Source organism: Lithobates pipiens, unplaced genomic scaffold (assembly GCF_037356315.1).
Source record: "Lithobates pipiens isolate NorthernLeopardFrog02 unplaced genomic scaffold, aLitPip1_a1.2 Scaffold_16, whole genome shotgun sequence".
Taxonomy (NCBI): domain Eukaryota; kingdom Metazoa; phylum Chordata; class Amphibia; order Anura; family Ranidae; genus Lithobates; species Lithobates pipiens.
The window spans coordinates 218,776,037-218,802,263 of record NW_027507748.1 but is presented as its reverse complement, the minus strand read 5'-3'; the positions used below and the strand labels follow the sequence as shown (position 1 = coordinate 218,802,263).

The following is a 26,227-nucleotide window of genomic DNA, read 5'->3' as shown; positions in this document are numbered from 1 at the left end:
TATGATAGACCAACACGAAGTGGCACATAATTGTGCAAGTGGAAGGAAAATGATAAATGGTTTGCAATTGTTTTTACAAATAAATATTTGAAAAGTGTGGCATGCATTTGTATTAAGCCCTCTTTACTCTGACACCTCTAACTAAAATCTAGTGGAACCAATTGCTTCAGCTGTCACCCAATTAGTAAATAGAGTCCACCTGAGTGTAATTTAATCTCAGGATACATACAGCTGTTCTGTGAAGCCCTCAGAGGTGTGTTAGAAAACCTTAGTAAACAAACAGCATCATGAAGGCCAAGAAACACACCAGACAGGTCAGGGAGAAAGTTGTGTAGAAATTTAAAGCAGGGCTAGGTTATAAAAATAAAAAAGCACCCCAAAAATATATCATCATCTGAAAATGGAAAGAGTATGGCACAACTGCAAACCTACCAAGACATGGCCGTCCACCTGACAGGCCAGGCAAGCAGAGCATTAATCAGAGAAGCAGCCAAGGGGCCCATGGTAACCCTAGAGGAGCTGCAGAGATCCACAGCTCAGGGGAGAGAATTTGTCCACAGGACAATTATTAGTCGTGCACTCCACAAATCTGGTCTCTATAGAAGAGTGGCAAGAAGAAAGCCATTGTTGAAAGAAAGCCATAAGATATCCCATTTGCAGTTTGCGGGAAGCCATGTGGGGGACACAGAAAACATGTGGAAGAAGGTGCTCTGGTCAGATGAGACCAAAATTTAACTTTTTGGCCTAAATGTGTAGCAGAAAACTAATGTCCTGTACACACGATCGGATTTTTGAACAGGAAATGTTCGATTACAGGCTGTTGGCAGAAAATCCGACCGTGTGTACGCTCCATTGGACAATTGTTGTCGGATTTTCCACGGACAAATGTTGGACAGCATGTCTTCAAATTTTTCCGCCAACAAATGTCTGTTGGTGTTTTCTGAGTGTGTGTACACAAGTCCATCGGACAAAAGCAGGGGCGGATCCAGAGTCCAGTCTCAGGAGGGGCATTACTATAAAATATGTTTTTTTGGGGGCAATTTATATGCGAAATGGCTGGTATTGGCGCTTCAATCATTACACCACCATGGTTGTTATGGTGTCAGGATGATTGAAGCACATTATTTCTATTAATACATTGTAATATAAAATGAAATGGTTCAACTCACCATAATGCAGAATCAGTGGGAGCCCTGAGGGTGTCATTTGCCATGTCGCCTGCCACCAAATGCGGATTGTCACTTGCCACGTCACTTGTCACCAAATGCGGATTGTCACTTGCCACGTCACCTGCCACACATTGCAGATTGTCACTTGCCATGTTGCCTGCCACACATTGCGGATTGCCACTTGCCACGTAGCCTGCCACACATTGCGGATTGCCACTTGCCACGTAGCCTGCCACACATTGCGGATTTTCACTTGCCACGTCACCTGCCACCAGATGCGGATTGCCACGTAGCCTGCCACACATTGCGGATTGTCACTTGCCACGTCGCCTTCCACACATTGCGGATTGTCACTTGCCACGTCGCCTTCCACACATTGCGGATTGCCACTTGCCATGTAGCCTGCCACACATTGCAGATTGTCACTTGCCATGTCGCCTGCCACACATTGCGGATTGCCACTTGCCACGTAGTCTGCCACACATTGCGGATTGCCACTTGCCACGTAGCCTGCCACACATTGCGGATTGTCACCTACTGTGTCACTTTTCTGCTAAGGTGTTCTTTTGTTAAGTCCAGAGTGAAGATAGGCAGCAGAGAGATGATGTAATCTCTCTGCTGCACATAGCTTCCCGCACAGTGAGGGCGGAACTGGAGGGATGCAGGGCAGTGAGAGATGATGTAATCTCCCTGCTCCCCTGCCTGCTGGCTTCCTGATTGGCCAGCAGCCCTCCTAAGCCGCCCAGCTGCCCCCCCTCACCCGTCCACTCAGCGCAATCACCCGCGGAACCGGCCGCGTGGGAACCCGTGGAACTGGCCGCGCTGGCACCCGCGGAACCGGCCACGCTGGTACCCGTGGAACCGGCCGCGATTGCACCCGCGGAACCGGCCGCGCTGTCATCAGCTGGCGGTATTCTAGGAGGGGGCAATTGACCCGTTGCCCCCCCCTGGAGCCCCTGGACAAAAGTCCAAAGTACAAACACGCATGCTCGTAAGCAAGGACGAGACAGAAGTGGTTGGTCTTGTAAACTAGCGTTTGTGATGGAGAATTAACATTCGTGGAAAATTATGACATCTCCAAATACAGCACACAATTCTCTTCTTCTTTAAAGAGGAAGTAAACCCTGATGGGTTTACTTCCTCTTTCATTCCCTGCAAAGGCAAAGCATAATGGACTACTATGCATCGCATAGTAGCCCATTATGTGTCACTTACCTGACACAGGAGCCAGCGAAGTCACCGCTGTCCCCTGTAGTCCGGCGCATCCATCTTCTCGGTGGGGTTTCGCAGCCCCGCTGCTGTCATTCGGCGAAGCCGCAATGACGTCACTCCCGCGCATGCGCACGGGAGCCGACAAGCACAGCATCGCGGGGCATCTTCGTCATTGACGAAGCCGCGCTCAGTGTGCCTGCACGTCGCTGTCTACAGCGCATGCGCCGTAGACAGCGGTGCCTGTCTTCGGGCAAATATCTCCTAAACCGTACAGGTTTAGGAGATATTTCTTGGACCTACAGGTAAGCCTTAATCTAGGCTTACCTGTTGGTCAAAGTGGTTTGTAAGGGTTTACAACCACTTTAATGGGATAATAATGAAGCTGCTTTGCTGGTGATACTGATGGAGTTATTGCAAACACATTTTCAAAGGCTTTTTTTTTTTCTAGTTCTATCAAGAATAATATTATTATGGGGTTTTTTTTTCATTTTTTTATTTGAGCAAGTTACCACAACACCATTATCCCGTTATTTTTAAGACCAAAGATACAACCATCTTGGTGTCTCTTGTCAATTTTACATTTTTTTAAATGTAACTGCCTACTCCCAAACTGTCATTTGAAGTAAAACACATAGCCAAGTATTATTCTATTGTGCATTAAAAAAATAAAAAAATAAAATAGACATGCTATCTGTCAATAGAACTTAGCCAAAATATGCGTTCTATGCATCCAAAAATATAGAAAATATACCAAATGCACACCACACTTTTCACATATTTCTTTGTAAAAAATTTTGAAAACCATTTATCGCTTTCCTTCCACTTCATAATTATGTGCTACTTTGTGTTGGTCTATCACAAAGAGACCCAATAAAATAAATGTACAGTTTTGGTTGTAACGTGACAAAATGTGGAAAATTTCAAGGGGTGTGAATACTTTTTCAAGGCACTGTGTTTGTAGATATTATAACTTTCCAATATACATTTATTGTGATTTCTTTTTCCACCAAAGACACGTAGCAGAATACATTTTGGCCTAAATTTATGAGGAAATTCCATTTTCAACATTTTTTATTGGTTATGTTTTATAGCAGAATGTAAAAAATATTGGGATTTTTTTTTATTTATTTTTTTAATGTTGGTCTATTTTCATTTATTTAATTAAAAAAAAAAAAAAACCCAGTGGTGATTAAATACCACCAAAAGAAAGCTGTATTGATCTAAATTTAGTTTGGGTGCAGCATTGCATGACCGCGTAGTTACCAGTTAAAGGAGAGCAGTGCTGAATAGCAAAAAATGGCCTAGTCATGAAGGGAGTAATGCTGCATTCACACCTGAGCATTTTCCGCTCGTAAAAACTAAAAAAAATCCAAAACGCCCATCAAGCAAAAACCAATCATTTAAATGGCCCCTGTTCACATCTGAGCAGGGCCGGGACAAGGGGTGGGCAGGAGGGAAGGCTGCCCTGGGCACTGTGGTATCATGTGAGGTGGGGGGGGACCACAAGGAAATTGGGGGAGGGGATTTGTGTTGGAAAGGGGGATTTGGGGGGCAGCAGGGAGTAAGTATTGTTTTAGGAGGGAAAATTTGGGGGGTATGCTAAAATTTAGGCGGAGAGGGCAGAAGATTTGTGCTAGGAGGGATGATTGGGGTGCTTTGTGCTGGAAGGGGGGATTTGCAGTGGGGTTATTGGGAGCGGCAATTTTAGGGGTAGAGAATTTGTGTTAGGATTTTTTTTGGGGGGGGGCACTTGAATTGGGGTGATTTGGGGGATGGGGGGGTAAGATTTGTGCTGATAGGGGGGTTTTCAGCAGGGGAACAGATTTGCACTGGGAGGAGGGGGGATTTATGCTTAGGGGGGTGAAAAAGATTAGTGCTCAGTTTTATTTTTTTGGGGGGGGGGTATATCTCTTGTATCATTTGTTGTTATGTATTTCAGCTTTTCCATAAGCTTTTATTTATTTTTTTATTAGTATTAATTTATTATAATGTTTCATTAGGGTAAGGGGTTCCAGTTCAGTTTAGGTTAGGATTAGGAGTTGGGGTTAGGGTTATTTATTTTTATTTTACTTATTATTATATGAATAAAAATAAATGAAATAAATAAATGTAAAAGAAATACACAAAGGAATAACAATCAGAAATAAATACAATAAATGGATACTAAGTAACAATAAAGAAATAATTAACCCTTAACTTTGACCTTTAAAAAAAAAAAATTATAATAAATAACGAAACACCCTAACACAAAATCAATTATTATTATTAATAATGTATTTTTTTGTTTGCGTTTGGGCGTTTATTGTTATTTTATTATTATTAATAATAATACATTTGTTTAAAGTTTAGCGGTTAATTATTATTTATAAATGTATAAATGCATAGTATTCATGTTCATTTTACTTATGATGATTTTTAGTTATTTGTGTATTTACTTTACATTTATTATTACTATTTTAGTTTTTACATTTTTTTATTTGAGCAGAAAATTGCACGACTCTGCCTGAAAACGATAAGCTGAGGTGTGAATGTAGTCTTCCTTCCTGAGGGTAAGTGTAATGGAGTGCACATAGTGATATCAGCTTTGTACCAATAAATTCCAAGTGCCAAGCATTCAGTTCTATATTTTATTATTAGACTTGAGCCCTGTCACTGTAACGCATGAACGACTCCCAGGGCAGAGAACAATAAGCCTAGTCACACGACACACTGACGCGTTAGGAGCAACGGCTGTCTGCTACCTCACACCACATACAACCTTTCCTAGACACACAAATCATGCCTGTGCTCCAAGACACCCCGACTACACGCTGCTATTGGCTGAACGTCACCCCGCCCACCCCAACTACACGCTGCTGTTGGCTGGACGTCACCCCGCCCACCCCGACTACACGCTGCTATTGGCTAAACGTCGCAATTGCGATTGGCGGAGAGGGAAGTTGGGTTTGGCTAGGTGTGGCGGGGAGACGGTTTGAAGGTGACTCCGCCCAGTTTCCGGCTGTGTGTTTCTCCTCCGTTGCTGTGCTGTGTTCCCGTTCCCAGGACTTCTTCCGGGTGCGAGTTGATCCACACCGGTGAGGTGAGCGCCTCTTAGAGCCCCACACAAGCCCGCTACGCTTAGTATTATGAGAACCCATTCATAGCCTTACTGGGCTCGGGTTTGGTTACTGTTGTTGTGTGACTTGTTTACTATGAGACTTGATTCCTGCAGTGATAGTCATTTAGAGCAGGGGGTAGGCAACCTGCGGCCCTCCAGCTGTTGCAGAACTACATTTCCCATGAGGCATTGCAAGGCTGGCAGTTATAATTACTCCCAGAGGCATGATGGGACTTGTAGTTCTGCAACAGCTGGAGGGTCCCACGTTGCTCACCCCTGATTTAGATGGTGTTGGGTTGCTGTATTTGTTTTTTAGGTTGAAAAAATTGAGATCTGGGTGACAGAGGAGCTGGCAGTACAGTGTAATTTGGAGGAAGTCACAAGTGACATGTATGAGGATGGAGACCACTAGCATTTTACAGCATGATTTGTTTTAGATCAGCCCCTTTACGTATCTGTTTACCTGGCCAGTAAATCTTATTTTTCCAGTTCCTGTCACACCCCAAGCTGTCCAGAAGAAGTGACAGTTGGACCTCACTTACACAGCTGGGGAGCAGTAAAAAGAGGCGGTTGAGCTGCAGTTTTATCAGCTGATAAGCTGCAAATGAACATAGTCAGCAGCCATGTTTGTACACACTGGAGCATTGCAGAAATGTATACCACAAGTTGTACCCAGCAGTCAGAACTGCCGCTAGACTTGATCCATTCACGTGAATGGGGCTGCTTTTTTATTATTATTATTATTATTATTATACAGGGTTTATACAGTGCCAACAGTTTGTGCAGAGGGCCCTACTCGTTGGAGCGTACAATCTTAATGCATGCGGTTTCGTAGCGGCAGGCTTACAATGAGGACCTCAAGCTGCCTTGCAAGACACTGTGGCCCACTTTTCAGAGGCGCGACAACAATGGCCACATCTAAAAGTGGTAGTAAACTGTGGCTGGTTAAAAAACCTGTAAGACAGTGGCATAATGTGCTAGTATGCATTGCATACTAGCACATCATGAAATGCTTACCTTGGAACAAAGTCTTCCAGCGGCACCCTGTCACCGCTGAGAGGGTTGACATCTTCCCCTGGTCTTTCTTCCGGGTTCGGACGCTTCGGCTATGTGACATCACTCATGTGCACATGAGCCTTCAGTTCCGGTGTTCTGTTGAAAAATGCCTCCGATGGGTCTGCGCATGCGCACTACCAAACGTCACTCCAGCTGATATGTTGCACAGATCGTCAGTCATTTTTCGACAGGCAGTATTGGACCTACACAAACAGTGGAGGGAGAACGTATTTGCCAGATTTTGCCTCGCTGTTGCGGGGTCGGTTTTTCCGTGTTTTGTCTGTGTTGCTTGGTGGGTTCGGTGTGTTTTGAAGGGGCCGGTTTTGCCTGTAAGGGCAGGTTGCAACATACAAAGCCCATCCTGCAACAGCGAGGCTCAACTTGACAACTGTGTCATCATTCTCTCCCCCCCCCGCTGTTTGCATAGTGTCAGATAATGCCTCTGACAATCTGCGCATGCGCTGTGTTGATATCACGTCAGCTGATCAACATATCAGTGACACTTGATAGTGCTTGATAGTGCGGTATTTTTCGACGGGAGGTATGTTTACTGCTAACAGAGCCCTAAATGTCAGTACAAAAAAAAAACTGACGGGTTCCAACCCTTATTTACTTTATCATAAATTGTAAGAAAACAAGATTCATTTGAACATATATAAGTTCCTTTAACCACCTCAATACAGGGCGGTTTCACCCCCCTTCCTGCCCAGGCCAATTTTCAGCGCTCTCACATTTTGAATGACAAATGCGCGGTCATGCAGCACTGTACCCAAATTACATTTCTTTTTTTTTTTTTTTTTTTTGAGCTTTCTTTTGGTAGTAATTTAATTACCACTTTTTTTTTTTTTTTTTTTTTTTTTATTTTATGCTAAAAAAGGGGAAAAAAACTTCTTTTTTTTTTACAAAATAGTTTTCTTAGTTTGCCAGAAAATGTTGAAAATAAGTAGTTTTGCTCCTTCACTGATGTGCGCTGATGAGGCACTAATATGCTGCACAGATTGGCATCACTGCTGGGCACTGTTGGGCCTGTAATCAGTACCTCCATTACCTATACAGGTCTCCCCTCTGAGGAGATGCTGCTGATTGGAGAGCCGATTACTGACACTTCCGTGTTTATATGTGATCGACTGTGATTGGACACAGCTGATCACATGGGTAAAGAGCCGTGTCATTGGCTCTTTGCCAAGATCAGGGACACAGTGCCCCCACGGGCGCACAAGGGCGGTGTCATGAAGTTGTCACAGAACAAGAGGTGGGAGGCGGTTAAAACATGTTCATCTAAGACTACCCTGTCCACAGGGGGACAACAATGCTGTGTGATTTCACCTGCAGAATGTAGAACGTTGTCACCCTATGGCTGGCAATGGACAAATGTTTGCCTGGGATTCAGCTTTAAAAATACTAATTGCAAAAAATGTTCACACCCAATCTAATGGAGTTCCATACTGTTTTCTGATATTCTAGTTGGATGAAACGCTATGGAAACTGTAGGATTCCAGCCGCCGAGCAGGATGGGTAAGCTGAACCGGCGATGTGTTTACAGAGAACTCTGGTAACTTTCTGGGTTTTTCACTGTATGCCTTCTGTTACAGCAACAGCAGTACATCCAGTTGGCAGTTCTTACACAGACTGGCAGACTCCTCAGATATCAGGAAAAGCTATAAGTCGGGTGGCATTTCCTCATGGGATCAGAAAAGGTGGAATTCCTGGCAATGAAAATGTAGAGGGTGAGTTGCTTATTGCTGTCAGAGCCAGTAATGATCAGGCATATGCCTTCCCTGCATTTCCTAAGTCTGACCCTTGAGCTGGAGTCTACGGGGGTCGGAGGTCAACTGAACTTACTTGCCCTGCTTGTCACTTCCCTGACCCCACACCCGGGAATATTAGTCCAGGTATGATACACTGATCAAAGTTTGTCTGGTTTAGCAGGGATCAGATGAAATTCAATCAGCGTGTGGATGGCTGCTGCCTGAATGTGTATTGGCAGCTTTACAGGCCAGGAACTGTAGGGTGACATCTACAATAACGCTTCCGTATTTTTGTCCTGATATTATCAGAACTGTTCAAGCTCTCCTGGCAAATACACAAATGCAACACATAATAGGGAATGTTCTATCTGCCAAAGGATTTGTTTTTTTGTCCATTCAGTCTGGAGATTTACAAAGTTGTGGTGTGTGTGTGTGTGTGTGTGTGTGTGTGTAGCCTGATTTTGCCTGGAGCAGTATATGTTTTAGGCCGGGTTCACACTGGTACGACAAACATTACAACATTGGGAGCTCATGTCGCATGATCTGTGAAAATCAATGTTTCCCTATGAGAGCTGTCTTAACTGGTCCGACACAAGTCAGTCCAACGTTGAAAATGCTCCGTGTACTACTTTGGTCTGACTTTGATCCTACGTCAGCCCATTGACTATCATTGAAGTAGGATCAAAGTCGGATCCTTGTCCTAACCATCCGACTTTGGCATCCCACATTGTGTTATTTCCTGCCCCCTGCTGTAGCCCCTCCCATTGTGTGTTAGTTTTGATAGTACAACTTGTCCTGTGACCAATCTGAAAAGTCGGATCAAAGTAGTATCCTGTTCATGAAAGTTGGGTGGATGTAGGACTGATGTTGCAGAGCACAGTAGGATGAAAGTCGTACTACTGTCGTGTAGTATAGCGTGAACCCAGCCTAAATAATATATTCACTGGCTACTTTTATTAGGCACACCTGTTCAGTTGCTTGGTAACACAAATTGCTAATCAGCCAATCACCTGGCAGCAACTCAATGTATTTAGGCATATAGAAGTGGTGAAGACGACTTGCTGAAGTTCAAACCAAGCATCAGAATGGGGAAGAAAGGACATTTAAGAGACTTTAAGAGTGACATGGTTGTTTGTACGGGCTGGTTTGAGTAAACTGCTGATGCACTGGGATTTTCATGCACAACCATCTCTAGGGTTTAGATTGTGGTCCAAAAAAATAAAATATCCAGTGAGCGGCAGTTGTGTGGACGAAAATGCCTTCTGGTCAGAGGAGGGTGGGCAACAGTAACTCAAATAGCCACTTGCTACAACCAAGGAAGCCTTGAACCAGAAGGGCTGCAGCAGCAGAAGACCACATCGGGTGCCACTGTCAGCTGAGAACAAGAAACCAAGGATTCAGTTCGCACAGGCTCACCAAAATTGGACAATAGAAGATTAGAAAAATGTTGTTCGGTCTGACGAGCTTGATTTCAGCTGAAACATTCAGATGGTAGGATCAGAATTTGGCATAAACGGCATGAAAGCATGGATCCATCCTGCCTTGTATCAAAGGTTCAGACTGGTGGTGTAATGGTGTGGGGCATATTTTTTGGGCACACTTTGAGCCCCTTAGTACCAATTGAGCATCGTTTAAACTCTATGGCCTACCTGAGTATTGTTACTGACCATGTCCATCCCTTTATGGCTACAGTGTACCCATCATCCGATGGCTCCTTCCAGCAGGATAATGCACCACGTCACAAAGCTCAATCATCTCACCACTGGTTTCTTGAACATGACGATGAGGTCCCTGTACTCCAATGGGCTCCACAGTCAACAGATCTCACTCCAATAGAGCACCTTTGGGATGTGGTGGAACGAGAAATTTTCATCATGGATGTGCAGCTGACAAATCTGCCACTGCACTGCGTGATGATATCATGCCAATATGGGCCAAAATGTCTGAGCAATGTTTCCAACACCTTGTTGAATTTATGCCATGAAGAATTAAGGCAGTTCTGAAGGCAAAAGGGGGTCCAACGTGGTACTAGCCAGGTGTACCTATTAAAGTGGCCGGTGATTGGATATCTTTTATATATGGCTGGAGTTCGGCTTTAAAGAGGAAGTAAACCCTGATGGGTTTACTTCCTCTGTCTCCCTGCAAAGGTAAAGCATAATGCATCGCATAGTAGCCCATTATGTGTCACTTGCCTGACACAGGAGCCAGCGATGTCACCGATGTCCCCTGTAGTTCGGATCGTCCATCTTCTTCCGGGTATCGCTGACTCCCAGCGCTGGAGCAGCATTGATGTCACTCCCGCGCATGCGCACGGGAGCCGCCACTAACGGCATATCGCTGTTAGCAGCGGCATGCTGCTAACTGCGATAGTGTGCCTGCGTGCCGCTGTCTTTTAGTAAATATCTCCTAAACCGCGTAGGTTTAGGAGATATTTCTTGGACCTACAGGTAAGCCTTAATCTAGGCTTAACTGTAGATCAAAGTGGTTTTTAAGGGTTTACAACCACTTTTTAAGAAAAGTGGATACGTTTTTATATTTGATTCCCCCCCCCCCCCCCCCCCCCTTCTTTTTTTTTTTTGTTTTTTTTTTTTTATAAATGTAGGCTTACATTTTCTGAGACTGGTTTTTAGGTTGAAAGTCAGAGATCACCGAATGTCTGACAGGTGCTACCATATCAAATGTGTGGCCTTACAGACAGTTCCCGAGAGTGTAAAGCCCCATACACACTATCGGATTTTCTGCTGAATTTTTTATTTTATTTTTTTCCTTCAGATTTACCAAAACCATATAATATGAGGTCAAATCAAGAGTTTCAATTTGAATGCAATCAGGCGGGCCCCTGTACTACATGGTTTTGGTAAATCTGAAGACAAAACTCAGCAGAAAATCTGGTAGTGTGTATGGGGCTTTGAGTGTATTAGTCCTATAACAGAGCCCCGCATTGAAACTGGACCTATGCAAATATTAAAGCTGTCCTTTTAATTATGAGCCTCTTAAAGTGTAACTAGGCAAAACTTGGAGATGGATTAGAACACCTGTCGGCTTTTGTTGCTGCTGTGCCCCTGCAGATCCATACTCTCTATTTGCCATGCTTCGTTATCCTCAAAAGTGAAAGTAAAAGAAAATCCTGGATTTTGGGTTGACATCAGAACACTAATAGAGGGGAAATCTCGTTCAGGAGACCCTGGTGACACACTTGAGATTCCCTCACGTTATAGGACTTTCCTCTCGCTTCCTGTTTTGGCTATGGGATAGGAAGTGAAGAGAAATCTCTGCAATAGGACGCAGGTGGCAAAAAAAGTCATAACTGTTATTACCTGAAACTTTATTAGCCATTCATGATCCCCTGAAACGGCAGCATTCAGTGTGAGAGAGGGGGCAACAGCGGGGACAATTAATCAGGACTCTATTGCTTTCCATAGAGCTGGAGATCTAACAGTTAGAACATGCTCAGGACAGAAGCGAGACCACATCAACGTGCTGTTCTTTCTTCGTTTCCCAGGAACTCTATGGAAGAGGCTGATAAAGGAAGCAGAAATGACCTCCTTCCCCAAAATTGCAGGGATCAATGTTTGTTGAGTTGTTTTTTAAGAACAAAATTAACTACAGGGCTGTGTGGTTGAAAACCCTTCTATAGCTATTCAGGCAGTTGACCAAGAAACAGCTTTCAGAATTCAGTTACAAAGTGTTTTACACTCTCATCTGGAAACCTCTTTAACCACTTCAGCTCCGGGAGGTTTACCCTTCTTCATGACAGGCCATTTTTTGCGATACAGCCCTGCCTTACTTTAACTGACAATTGCACGGTCATGTGACGCTGTATCCAAATAAAATTGATGTCCTCTTTTTTTTTTTTTTTTTTTTTTTTTTTCCCCCCCACAAATAGAATTTTTTGTCGGTGGTATTTGATCTCTGCTGCATTTTTTTTATTTTTTTATTTTTTTGCGCCTTAAAGACTGACAATATTTTTTACTTTATGCTATAAACCATATCCAATTAAGAAAATGTAAAAAATCGAATTCCTTTCAAAATGTAGGCCAATGTGTATTCTGCTACGTATTTTTGTTAAAAATCCCAATAAGTGTTTGATTTACGCAAAAGTTATAGTGTCTACAAACTATGAAATATTTTATGGATTTTTTTTATACTAATAAAGGTGGCAATGATCAGCGACTTTTTCATAGTGGGACTGTGATTATTGCGGCAGACAAATCGCATGCTTAAGTGACACTTTTGACACTCTTTTGGAACCAATGACACTAATACAGTGATCAGTGCTAAAAATATGCACTTTCACTGTACTAACACTGGCTGGGAAGGGCTTAACATGTGTGCCTAAAATGTGCTTGGTTACTGTGTGGGAGGTGCTTGTACTATGGAAAGGCAGAGATCCGTGTTCCTGCTTTGCAGGGCTATCAAACCACGGTCGCTGCTCAACACCTGCTGTGCGGCCATGCCCGTGTGCCCTCCCCTGCCCAGCCAACAATGTCATCCTATCGGCAGGGCACGGGGCAGGAGAAGCTGCAGTTCCGAATGGAGAGCTCCTCCTACCCCCTGCCCTGCTGATAGGATGACCTAGACTTTGGTGGCAGGAGCTGGGAGGGGACACATGGACTGTTTAACAGCCTCTGCTCTGCAGGTAGGGGTCCTGAGCAGGGGAGGCAGAGATTGATGTTGGTGAGGGGGGGGGGGGGGGGCAGACTGAAAAGGCACTGTAATGTAAAGGGGCACTGTTATAGTGCCCCATTTTACAGTTCAGTCCCCTTTATATCACAGTGCTCCCTTTATAGTGCAGTCTGCCTTACATCACAGCCCCCCTTTTTTACAGTGCAGTCCCCATTATATTAATGGGGGCACTGTAATGTAAATGGGGACTGTGATGTAAAGTGAACCTGTGAAGGTAAACTGAGAACACTCTGGGACTGCTTTAAAGGGGGAACTTTGTGGACACTAATATAAAGGGAGGTTCCCTATGAAAATTGGCTGCCATGAAACCGGTACCTGGAGCCAAAAAGATTGGAGACCACTGGTATATATTATGAAAGTACGTGTGTGTTTGTTTTTTTTTTTTGTTTTTTTATTGCTATCATTTTCAAATTCCAGGCTACCCTATATTCTACGTTCTGTGCTATAATACATTTTTTATTTATTTTTTTTGTCATTTATTTTCTTCTTTTTCAGAATTCTGCAATGCCAGTACCACCTTCCAGCCAATAAAAAGCCAGGTTACCATTCCCACAGCTCATGTTATGCCTTCTACATTGGCAGCATCCTCCAGTAATACACATATGCAGGACAGAGCCCCGCTTTCTGCAGAAGCTGCTTTCCCAACACTACCAACATTAGACCCTACCACAGCAGATGACACTAGAAGGTTTGAAATGCCTAATATTGAACCTACGCTGAACCAGTCGGGTCTATTGAACACCTTCTACAGTGATATGAAACGTGAAAACCCTGCAGTAGATCCTAGCACAATGGGCACACATTACAAAGCTCTACCCGAAAGCAAAGAGACTGGAGGAGTTGAATACACTAGCAGAGCTGGGTTCTCGGGGGCCACACATCAAGGATGGGGGGTAGACCCATTCAAGCAGCATCCTGTGAATGAATACAGTGCTTGGAGACAGCAACAAAACCAATACTCAGAGAATCTAAGAATGAACATGGAAAAACTACAGGTAAATACTTCCTTTTTCTACCTATGTGGAGGGGGGTGTGTGCCTTTCCTCCAATCAGCTGTCTCACAGTGTATGGCAAGAATCCACACCCACAGGTGAATCAGGAAGGGAACATTCTAACAGGACATGCACATTCTAAACAGCATATAAAGCTGAAGACAGCAGATATACATGTAAAACTTATGTAGAGAGATTTGTTACATCTGTGTATCATCTGAGGCTGTTCCATTCACTGGGTATATTTGAGGGTTTACATCCACTTTAAGCTTAAGTGCTTCCTTGCAAGCTCTGGTGTGATGCAAAAAGCTGTTTTATTTACACAATCCTCCATTCCAGTAGACTCCCTTCAGACTTGAAAGGGCAGTCTCTGCAGCATCTTCTTTCATGTTCTCCAGCAGTCGCAGGTCCTCTGACGTCATCAAGTCCAATGCAAAGTGCAAAGGTGTAGAGGAGGACACCACCAGCTGGGGAATCTGATACGTAAAACAGCATTTTGTGGCCCCCTAGGCCTAAAAAAAAAAAAACCCAACGTTCAATCCTTGCAGCGTGGGGGCAGCCCCACTGCAAGAGAACATTTCTTTCCCCGGAGATGAGCTTATAACATGAATACTTTTTTTATTTCAGATCATGAGAGATTACTCCACAAAGTTGATACATCCTGCAGCAATGCACCAGAATGCCAATGACTGGGAGAGAATTTTGCAGGCCAATGAAAGTAATTTGCTGGAAAAACAGATGATGTTGGAAAGGTGGGGAAGTATATTTTTAAGTGAGGTTTCATATGTAAAAATGTAATACAATAATGTTGTGTTGATTATGTCTAGAATCTTAAAGTGATGGCTTAATTTTAGATTCCTGCCCACCTTACAGCATATGCTCACCTTCCCCTTGTTCTCCCACTGCTGCTTTGGGAGTAAATAGTAATACCCCAATGAAACTGTTGATCAGCACAGTTAGAGAGAGCAAATCTTCCTAATGTGGAACACGGAAGGCAATAAAAACCCAACAGTCGTTCTAACCCCTCAATCCAAATCTAAACTAAAATTTTACTTCTAGTCATACGTTAAAGCCTACCTCCATGTTTCAACCATGCTTCAACCTTTTAAAGTGGTTGTAAAGTCAGTGATCACAATTTACTCCCAGCCTATCTGTTCTAACAAGCTATACTACACAGTGTATGTGTGTGTTTGGTTTTTATTTTATTTATTTATTTTAAATTCTGAAGCTAAATACCAGTCCCCCCCCATGCGCCCTCCCCAATTACCTGCTGCTCTCCTTTCCCGATCTAAAGACTACAGTGGGAGGGGCTGTGATTCCCCTCTGATGTCAGCTAGGTGGTCATGTGACAGCACATCGTAGATTTGTATTATGGTATTTAGCATACACTGTGTAGTATATCTTGTTATAACAAGAGGCTGGCAATAATTGTGATCAATAACTTTACTGCCCGACCGACTATCGTCGGGATGGGGTGGGTTTGGAGATTGACTCACACACTAGGAAGTGACACAGCGAGATGACTGGGGACACGTAAACAGACCACAGTATCATGGTTAAGCAGCCATAATTTCTGTGGTCAGCACACCAAGGGGGGCACAGGGACAGGCAGGATCAACCAGCTATTTTACAGCATAGAAAGGGAAAAAATAACACTGCACAAGCAGTATGCACTTTCAAGTGATTGTAAAGTCTCCCTTTTTTTTTTTTTTTTAATAACAAGAATGTTATACTTGCCTGCCCTGTGCAGTGGTTTTGCACAGGGGAGCCTGGATCCCCCTCTGCTCAGGTCCCTCTTCCCTGTTCCTGGCCTCTCCCCCATATTGCGTGCCCCGCACAGCAAGCAGCTTGCTATGTGGGCACCTGCGCCAAGCTGCAAATCTGTGTATCCATTCAGATATGACACTGCCATTTGGCCCTGCCCCCTCTCTCCCCTGATTGTCTAACTGACTTTGACAGCAGCGGGATAATGGCGCTATCCGGGAGGGAGAGTCCCGGATGGCCGAGGGACTCGTGGACAGAGGGTTCAGGTAAGTATTAAGGGGTGCTGGGGTGGCTGCTACACACAGGTTTCTTATCTTGATGCATAAGTGTTTTTTTTAACCAAAAAAAAAATGTATTCTGTTCCCTTAACCACTTTCAGACCGGACCATTTTGCTGGTCAATGACCAGAGGTCTTTTTACAATTTGGCACTGCGCTGCTTTAACTGGTAATTGCGCGGTCATGCAATGTTGTACCCAAACAAAATTTGCGTCCTTTTTTTCCCACAAATAGAGGTTTCTTTTAAAGGTATTTGACTGACTCTGCGATTTTTTTTTTTTTTTTTTTTTTTTTTTTTTTTTTTTTTGCGATATAAACGTAAAAAGACCGCAAATTTTGAAAAAAAATGATATTTTCTACTTTTTATTATTAGAAAAATCCAATCAACTCAATTTTAGTCATACATTTAGGCCAAAATGTATTCAGCCACATGTCTTTGGTAAAAAAAAAAAAGTCAATAACCTGTTTATTTATTGGTTTGCGCAAAAGTTGTCACATCTACAAACTAAGGTACGTTTTCTGGAATTTACGCAGCTTTTAGTTTATGACTGCCTATCTCATTTCTTGAGGTGCTAAAATGGCAGGGCAGTACAAAACCCCCCCAAATGACCCCATTTTGGAAAGTAGATACCCTAAGGAAATTGATAAGAGGCATGTTGAGCCCATTGAATATTTTATTTTTTTGCCTCAAGCGATTGAATAATGACAAAAAAAAAAAATTTTTTTTCTTTTTACACAAAGTTGTCACTAAATGATATATTGCTCACACATGCCATGGTTATATGTGGAATTGTACCCCAAAATACATTCTGCTGCTTCTCCTGAGTATGGGGATACCACATGTGGTCGACTTTTTGGAAGCCTAGCCGCGTACGGGGCCCCGAAAGCCAAGCACCGCCTTCAGGATTTCTAAGGGCATACATTTGTAATTTCACTCCTCACTACCTATCACAGTTTTGAAGGCCATAAAATGCCAAGATGGCACAAAACACCCACAAATGACCCAATTTTAGAAAGTAGACACCCCAAGCTATTTGCTGAGAGGCATGTTGAGTCCATGGAATATTTTATATTTTGCCACAAGTTGCGGGAAAATTACAAACTTTTTTTTTTTTTTTTCACAAAGTTGTCACTAAATGATATATTGCTCACACATGCTATGGGCATATGTGAAATGACACCCCAAAATAAGTTCTGCTGCTTCTCCTGAGTACGGGGATACCACATATGTGGGACTTTTTGGGAGCCTAGCTGCGTACGGGGCCCCGAAAACCAAGCACCGCCTTCAGGCTTTCTAAGGGCGTAAATTTTTGACTTCACTCCTCACTACCTATTACAGTTTTGAAGGCCATAAAATGCCAAGATGGCACAAACCCCCCCCCCCAAATGACCCCATTTTGGAAAGTAGACACCCCTAAATTTAGGGGTACACTAGTGAGACTCACAGGTAAAAAAGCACCTAGGCTGTCAGCGACTGTATCAAAACGCTACAAGAAAAACTTAGCGATCGCAGGGATCAGGCCTGACTCTGCAAACGCTGCAGTTATGTGTGTTGTGTTTTGTAAGTGACAGTGATCGATCGATACTGCACTTGGGTGGGCTGGTCTGGGCTTGGCGGAGGGGCTAAACGCAGGTGCTAGCAGGTATCTGGGCTGATCCCGCTAACAATGCGTTTTGGGAAACCTAAACTGCTGGCGACGCTAATATAGATCTGATCAGATACTATATTACTAAGGGAGGTGTATGCTTTGTGCGTGGGTGTTAGCGGTACTGGCACTAACCTGACGCTGCCTGGGGCGAGACCTTATCTGACCCTCAAACTTATATCACCCGCCGGGTGATCAGGGGGTTAAACCTTTATTAGGTAATAAATGGCGGGTGCCCTGAAACTATAAAAAAATAACTAGCCAACCAGCGTCACCTGTAACAGTTATATGGTGATCACTGGTGAAGGGGTTAACTAGGGGGCAATCAGGGGGCTTTATGCGGTAGTATATGGGGGTCCCTGGCGCTATAAAAAGCTGCGGCGAACCTAAATACCTACCTGCCTAACTAGCGTCACCTGTGACACTAATACAGCGATCAGAAAAATGATCGTTTATTAGGCTGGGTTCACACTGGAGCGATGCAGGAACGCCACGAATCCGCGGCGGGTTCCCGCATCGCATGCCTCCCGGCGGCAGTTCACACTGCCCTATGCGAACTGCTGGGAGTGTCAGTGAAATGTTAATGACACCCCCAGATCAGTTCGCATATCGCAGTGCGATCTGCAAACTCGGATCGCATGGTGTGAACACCCATGCGATCCGATTCTGCTGCGGGCCAAAAAAAGGGTCCCGTGCGAATTTGCGGCAGGTGCGACGCAAATTCAGCCATACTATCTGTATGGCTGAACTCGAATCGCACAGAGATCGGATGTGATTTGCACTGCAGTGCGGTGCGAATCACATCCGTTTTCATAAACCGCTGCAATGTGAACCCAGCCTTAGTGACACTGGCGACGGGGGGTGATCACGGGGTTAAACCTTTATTGGGGGGGGTTAGAGGGGTATCTTAGAACTAAAGGGGGCTAACCCTAACTGCCCTAACAGTTTTATTACAGTCACAAATGACACCAATGCAAAAAAAAAACAAAAAACTATGCAATTGGTGTCACTGACTCGGGGGGTGATCGGGGGGTGAAGGGGGGGGGGGGGGGAGAGTGCCTGGCATGTTCTACTGTGTAGTGTCGTGTTTGTGCAACTCACCGATCCTCTCTCCTCGGTGCCAGAACGAAAAATACCGACACGGAGGAGAAATTACATCACTTCCTCTGCCTGTGTTTACATTACAGGAGAGGAAGTGATGTCACGCCTCACTTCCATTCGTCAGGAGCGATCGCGAGGGGGTGGCCATGAACGAATGGCCGCCCCCTCATCCCGGATCGCTCCTGAACGGATACCGACCGCCGCTGGCACCGGGGGGGGGGGGGCCCGATCGGGCCCCCCACCCGCGGGAAGGCAGGGACGTACAGGTACGCCCATATGCCTGCCCGTGCCATTCTGTCGACGTATATCGTCGTGCGGCGGTCGGCAAGTGGTTAAAGCATGTTATGCAGCACAGTGCTTGTGCTATGTCATTTGGCCCCCTATAACACCTGAAATGCCTGGCTATAACCTCCCCTCCAGTAAACTGACCATGATGTATCATGGCTGCTGAGCCCTGACACTGGCCAGTATACGTCCCTCTGTCATCTGCAGCCCTGCTCTCCTTTGTGCTCTTGTGTCCTCCGCCGATCTTGTCTAAGCGAACCACCATGCTGGTTCTAACAAACTAATGTTAAATGAAACCTAGCGTTGGACCCTTTCACACATGCAGACTATTTTGTTCTGTGTAAACAGACCACAGGTTAACTTTACTACTATTTTTGCATGCATTGCTTCTCTTTTATATAAATCTGCAATGTTGTAGACTAATGCTAATTTGTAATTACAATGTGCTAATGCAGGACAATGGCCGCCCACAAAAAAACATGCTGTGCAGCACTTAAATGTTTTAGCCATTTCACTTTAGATTTCCCTCAGTCCCCCTGGAAAGCATCACAAAATACATGTTGATTCTGCCAGCGAGGTCCACCTAATGCAGCTTCCTGCGAGTCAGTGACAATGCTTTGAATTCAGAGCAGTGTTGTCATCCTCTTGAAGGCTGTAACTGTTTGCACTACAATGGGATGAAAGTTTGAGGCTTGTGCATTACTTAGTAAGTAGAACTGTGAGCTATTTAGGGCTGGTTCACAGCACAAAAATGCAGTCTATATGAGTTCTGGCTGCGTCTATGCATTCCTGTGCCCTTCTTTCTTACATATGTTTTTTTTTTTTTTTTTGAGTTCTGATGAGTTTTCCCCTACTTTGACAAGGTAATTCGCATTATTTCCACTGGGACTCAAATGCATGTTCCTTCTCACTCTTTTTGCGTGTTTTCATGCATAAACGCACATGCTGTGCGTTTACGCATGAAAACATGCAATATAGTACAACCTATTCCTATTTAACAAGGCAGATCGCCATTCTGACGAGGGAAGAGATGGAGTTTGTGTCCCTGCAAAGCAGGGAATCCATTTCATCTCTTCCCAAAGTAAAAGCACCTCACACAGTTCACAAACACTGGTTAGGCACACAGTTAACACTTTGATTGCCCTGATGTTAACCCCTTCTCAGCCAGTGTCATTAGTACAGTGACTGCATATTTTTAGCACTGATTTAGTGTCCCTGTTTCCCAAAAAGTGTAGGTGCAGAATGTCCACCACAACATCACAATCCTGCTTTAGGTCACTGATCGACACAATTACTAGTAAAATTAAATAAAACATTTAGTTTGTAGATGCTATAACTTTTGCTCAACCTATCAGCATATGCTTATTGGGTTTCTTTTTGGTTAAAAAAAATAATAAATAAAATAGGTAGTGGAATACATATTGGCCCAATTATATGAACAAATTTAGTCTTGTGTTTTTTTTTTTTTTTTTTTTTTTTTTTTCTCTCATTAAATTTCTTTATCTGATGTTTTATAGCAGGAAGCAAATAAAATATTATTTTGTGGGTTTATTTATTTGATTTTCCCAAAATTTTCTGTCAGTTTCCCTTCTCCTTTTTCCTCTCCTTTTTTATTTTTTTTTTTTTTTTTTTTTTTTTTAATATATACATAAATAGTGATCAAATATCCCCAAAAGAAAGCTCTATTTGTGGTAACAAGGACATACATTTTATTTGAGTATAGTGTCGCACGGCTGCGCAATTGGAAATTAAAGCAATGCAGTGCCGTTTGCTGTAAATGCCTGGTCATGAAGGGGGGAAAATCTTTCGGAGGTCAAGTGGTTAAAACACTAAATTAACTTAACATAAACACTTAAAGTGGATGTAAACCCTCACATATATTCAGTGAAGTGAACAGCCTCAGATGATGCACAGCTATGAAACAAATCTCCTTACAGAAGTTTTACATATATATCTTCTGGCTTCAGCTTTTATATACTGTTTAGAAAGTGCAGATCCTGTTAGAATTTTCTCTTCCTGATTCCTCTTAGGAGGGGATTATTGCTAGACACTGTGAGAAAGGTGATTGGTGGAAAGGCGCACACACCCCCTTCCCCCACACATGCAGAGGGTTGCCTGTGAATAGTTTAGCTGTGTGCTATTCTATTTATAGCAACCACCCCCAACACACAATTCAGGCTCCCTCAGAGAGCTTGTCAAAAGTTAACAGCAAGGGAGCAGGAGAAAGCTACAGGACATAGTGCTTTGAAGAGAGATAACAAAACACTACAGATATATGTGCCTAGCTCAAATTTTATGAATCTGGTTTACATCTCCTTTTTAAACATCCCACAATGGTTCTGTAGCCAGGTCAAGTGGACACTATACTAATTGCATCTCTAAGAGGAGACAGAAAAACAATAGATGACTCGATTAACAATAGGAATTCATAGTGGGAACACAATGGGGAATTATACAATGAGAGAGAGAAACCATAATAAACACTTTACACATAGCAGCAGGGGACCTCGGAATCGGGTTGTTTTCAGCTGATTATAATCTGCTTGGAGTCTGAGTCTAGGAGAGATTTGAAGCAGTCATTGCTGGTTTGGGCACAGGGGCCCCAATTCTGTATCCAGGTTGTCCAGTTTTCAGAGTCTGTGTTTTTTTTTTTGAGGAGACAAGGACTTGAATCTAAAGTAAAACTGCTCCAAAGAATGGAGCCCCCTCATACACCAGGGCCCATAATCAGTATGCGAGAGGCTAGCCTGCAGTCCCCTCCAAAGCCCCTGTCCTGGATGGGTCTGTTACAGGTGCATTTTTGATTCATTCAGGTGTGTGCAGAAAAAATGAAGCATGTTCTAATTTTTATTTTATTTACTTTCTTTTTTTTGGTGTGAACTATGCCAACTGGAATCCATATAACCTACTGTCCATGCATTTTTGTTGCAGAAAAAAAGGCACTGGCCTGCATCTGGTGTATACTGGCCCTTAGACAGTTACCTAAGGTTTTAAATGTACTTTAATGCAATTCCAGAAGCCACTTTGTCAGTCAACATTAGTGGTTCCGTATGCTGACAGGTCAACCATGGCAACCAGCAACTTTTTAAAAAGGGAAGAACAGTAACTAATTTTAATTTGTTGTTTAGAGGTATACAAGCCATAGTATCGCAGGCAGAAAATGCTGTATAGATGAATTGATACATACGGTATGTGGATTGGTGTTCACAGGCATTTGCTCTGTGCTTGAGCCCCACTAGCATTTCATTGGTCTTGAAACAGCTTGAGCCCGGCTGTGTTATTGCTGCTACTAAAGAAGTTGGTGTAAAGCTGAATATATCCATAAGCACAAGTGCATTGTAGGTTATGGGTGTGCTATATGTAGTGACTTGTATTTGCTCTGTACCAACCATCAGTGTAGCTCCGCATGGCGTATGTTGGGCATAAAAGAATTCTACTGAGCTTAGGGAAATATGTTGCATGGGTTTGTGGGGTTTTTGTTTAATGCCCATTTACAACCATCCCCAGATATTCTTAAAGTTTATTGGGACTGACAATTAAGTCTGTGTTCCATTCCTGATTACAGACAGAGGCAGCATATCTCTCAGCTTGAGCAGAGAGTAAGAGAGAGTGAGATGAAAACACACAGCGCGCTTTTAGGCCAAAACAGTTCCTACAATGATATGTACCTGATCAGGTTGCAGGTAAGTACTTTTAGACCAGACACTCCCTTACCCGTTTTTATTTTCTTTGTATGGGCCAGCAGACTCAAGTGTCCTGCTTTTATTTTAGGACCTTCAGCGGGAAGTTACTTTCTTGAGAGCCCAATTTGCAGAGAAGACAGAGTCTTCTAGCCGTGAGAAGGCAGAGTTGGAGAAGAAATTGTGTGCCGTGGAGCTGGAGAATAAAGATATGAGAGAGGCTATAAAGGAGGCAGCCCTAAAGCATTCTGATGAATTGAAAAGACAAGAGGAGCGAGTAAGTGTGTGTGTGTGTGTGTGTGTGTGGTTGGTTGGTTGGTTGGTTGGGTTTGAAGGGCTCAAAATTCACATTCAATCCTGCCCAGTTAAATATGCTGTCCAGTTCAAACAGGGAGTGTCTCACCCCAACGAGCCCAGCTCTCTGAACGGGTTCATTTACCTTTTAAATATCCACTTGCCGACCACACACTGTAGCTTTACTGCTACAGTGCAGGCCGGTTGCACAGAATCGCGTGTGTGTGTGTTTATATTTCACAGCAATTTTTCAAACGCCCCCCTTTTTTATATATATATATTTTTTTTTTTTGTATGTAAACAATGATGTTAGGCCGAGTAAGTAGATACCTAACATGTCACATTTTTTAAATTGCCCATACTTGTGGAAGTTTGTTATTTAAAAAATCTGGGCTACTCTGTGCAAAACCACTACACAGGGCAGGTAAGTATAACATCTTGTTTTAAAATGGGGAAAAAAAATAGACTTTTGTATTACTTTAAATATCTCCATAGGCTAGAGTTTAAAAATGTATGTATGTGTTACCAGTTTAGAGTTAGAGGCGGTCTTGCACTAGAACTATTGCTCTCGCTGTAATGTTCATGGCAATACCTCACATGTGTGGTTTAAGCTCCATATACATATGTGGGCATGACCTACATATGTGTTTTTCTGTGTGCGAGCATGAGGGCATAGGGGCACTCTAAAAATGTTGTGGTGGTGGGGGGTTTTTTTTTTCCTCCTCCTTTTAAATTTTTGTTTTTCGATCACTTTTATTCCTATTACAAGGAATGTAAACATCCTTTGTAATCGGAATAGGGCATGACAGGTCCTCTTTACGGAGCAATCTGGGGTCTATAAGTCTCCAGATTTCTCCTCTAGGCTGGTAAGCCTGTGATTAAAAAAATCAATCTTGGTCTTCCCAGCAAAACAGAAAATGGCAGTGATTACATCTGCCATCACCGGGAGTGACGTCATGGCTTCGCTTCCTGCCTCCAAGGGTCATGAAGATGGCTGGGGACCATCTGATCCGCGGTCAGCTCTATGGTAAACTGCTGCCAATCGCACGGATGAGCCGCGAGAAGCACCAGAAGGCAGGGCAAAACAGCCATTTTTTATGATTGCTTTTACATGCGAGGGAATCGCTGGCTGACAAAAGATATTTGAATGATGCCTGCATATGACATCTACCTAAGGTTAAGTGGTTAACCCCTTCCCAACCAGTGTCTTTAATACAGTGACATATCTTCAGCACTGATCACTGTATTGGTGTCACTGGTTCCCACAAAGTGTCCGATTTCCTGCCATACTATCGCAGTAGCGCTGATTGCCGCCATTACTAGTATAAAATAAAATTACAGTATTTATCCCATAGTTTTGTAGACACTAATATTTTTGTACAAACCAATCTATGCTTATCGGGATGATTTTATTTATTTTTTTAATAATTTTTTTTTTTTTAACAAAAAATGGCAGGGGGCATTTTAGCAGCGCTGTATTCACCCCTCCCGCAATGCCCCAAAATGCTGCTTGCAGGACTTTATTTTATTTTTTTTCCCTGTCCTGCAGGTGCACCACCTCAGTGTGAAAGCACTGGGATGCAGGGGAATTGTTTTTCAGGCGCTATTTTTAGCCCAAAAGCACCTGAAAAACGCCCAGTGTGAAAGTGGCCTGAAGGTGTGAAGCAAAGACTTTAGATTTTACTTCACTTCACTTTTTCTTTACCGGAGATGATGATCACCAGTTCATATAGAGCAAATATCCCCAGAAGGCACTCGGACAGAAATAAAAACCTGACAGAGGTTCTAACTATTCTATTCAAGAAACAGTGTGTTTGTGTGTGGAGAAAGTTTAAAAAAATAAAATTACAATTAAACTGACCCAACACCTCCTTGATACGTGTTTCCCCACCTCTAGGTGAAAGGAAGAGAGCGGCATATTAATTCTCTGAAAAAAAAGTGTCAAAAAGAGGCAGAACAGAACAAGGAAAAGAATCAGAAGATTGAGTCATTGGAGAGATACCTGGCTGATCTTCCTACTGTGCAGGACCACCAGAAACAACTACATCAGGTAAAATCCCACACAATGCACTCAATTCACAAAGCGTTAAATTCCAGATAGGTATGTTTGATAAATTACCGCATGAGAGGTTTTATAAATCCCTGCAATTCGTGAAAAAACGTGAGTTGTCCACTTTAATACTGGGCACTTTCACCCCCTTCCTGCCCAGGCCAATTTTCCAGTTTCACCGCTGTCGCACTTTGACATTTGCGCGGTTATGCAACACTACTAGGGGTGCAATGGATCGGCATACGCCGCGGAGCGCCCCGCGGTCTCGGCTTTAGGAAAGGCCGCAGCTTCGGCCTAGTTCCGGAGCAGCGGCCATCTTGGTACACCCGACGGCGTGACGGAGCGATCACCTGTAAACAAACCGGCGTCATGATGACACCGGTTCCTCTCTCCCCTCTCTGTACTGTCTGTACAGTGGAGGGAAGAAATCATGGATGTCAGCCACAGCCATCCCAGCAATACCCTGCCAATACTTTGCAATACATACCCTGCCAATACCCAGCCATACCCATCCATGCTCAGCCAATATTACAGGGGGGATATGTATATTGCTGTGTGGACTATATGGTGGTGGCATTTTCACAGGGTTTTGCAAATTCAATTATTTGCTGATCCGAAAAATGATCCGAGGAACGATCTGATCCATGAGTTTTTTTTTTTTTTATCCGTTGCACCCCCTAAACACTACACACATTTTTTATTTATTTTTTTGTATCTTAGTTTTTTTTTAGTGGTATTTAATTACCACTGGGATTTTTATTTTTTGCTACACAGAGAAAAAAAGACCGAAAATCTTGAAAAGAAAAAACATTTCTGTTGTAAAATTTTGCAAACAAGTAATTTTCTTCACTAATGTGCAGTGATGATCAGCACCCTCATCAGTGTAAATGCCCCTGTCACATGTTGAATACGTATCGGCCTAAACTGAGGAAAGCGGGTTTTTTTTATTTATATTTTTGGGGGATATTTATTATAGAAAAAAGTAAAAAATAATGCTTTTTTTTTTTTTTTTTTTTTTTTTTTTGTTTATAGCGCAAAAAATAAAAACAGCAGAGGCAATCAAATACCACCAAAAGAAAGTTCTATTTGTGGGGGAAAAAAAAGACCCAAATTTTGTTTGGGTACACAGTCGCACGACCGCTCAATTGTCAGTTAAAGTGACGCAGTGCC

At 43.2% G+C, this 26,227-nt stretch overlaps 1 protein-coding gene across 1 annotated transcript in view; it reads left to right on the top strand.

The window, feature by feature from the left end:
• Positions 1-5,339: 5,339 nt before the first annotated feature.
• Positions 5,340-26,227, top strand: part of CEP85 (centrosomal protein 85) — a 54,533-nt gene continuing 33,645 nt past the window's right edge. The window contains exons 1-8 of the mRNA XM_077481052.1: positions 5,340-5,460; positions 7,999-8,049; positions 8,127-8,261; positions 13,464-13,963; positions 14,588-14,712; positions 22,599-22,716; positions 22,805-22,990; positions 24,905-25,057. Coding sequence (XP_077337178.1) covers positions 8,013-8,049; positions 8,127-8,261; positions 13,464-13,963; positions 14,588-14,712; positions 22,599-22,716; positions 22,805-22,990; positions 24,905-25,057 — 1,254 coding nt within the window. The 5' untranslated portion in view covers positions 5,340-5,460; positions 7,999-8,012. The remainder of the gene's footprint in view (positions 5,461-7,998; positions 8,050-8,126; positions 8,262-13,463; positions 13,964-14,587; positions 14,713-22,598; positions 22,717-22,804; positions 22,991-24,904; positions 25,058-26,227) is intronic.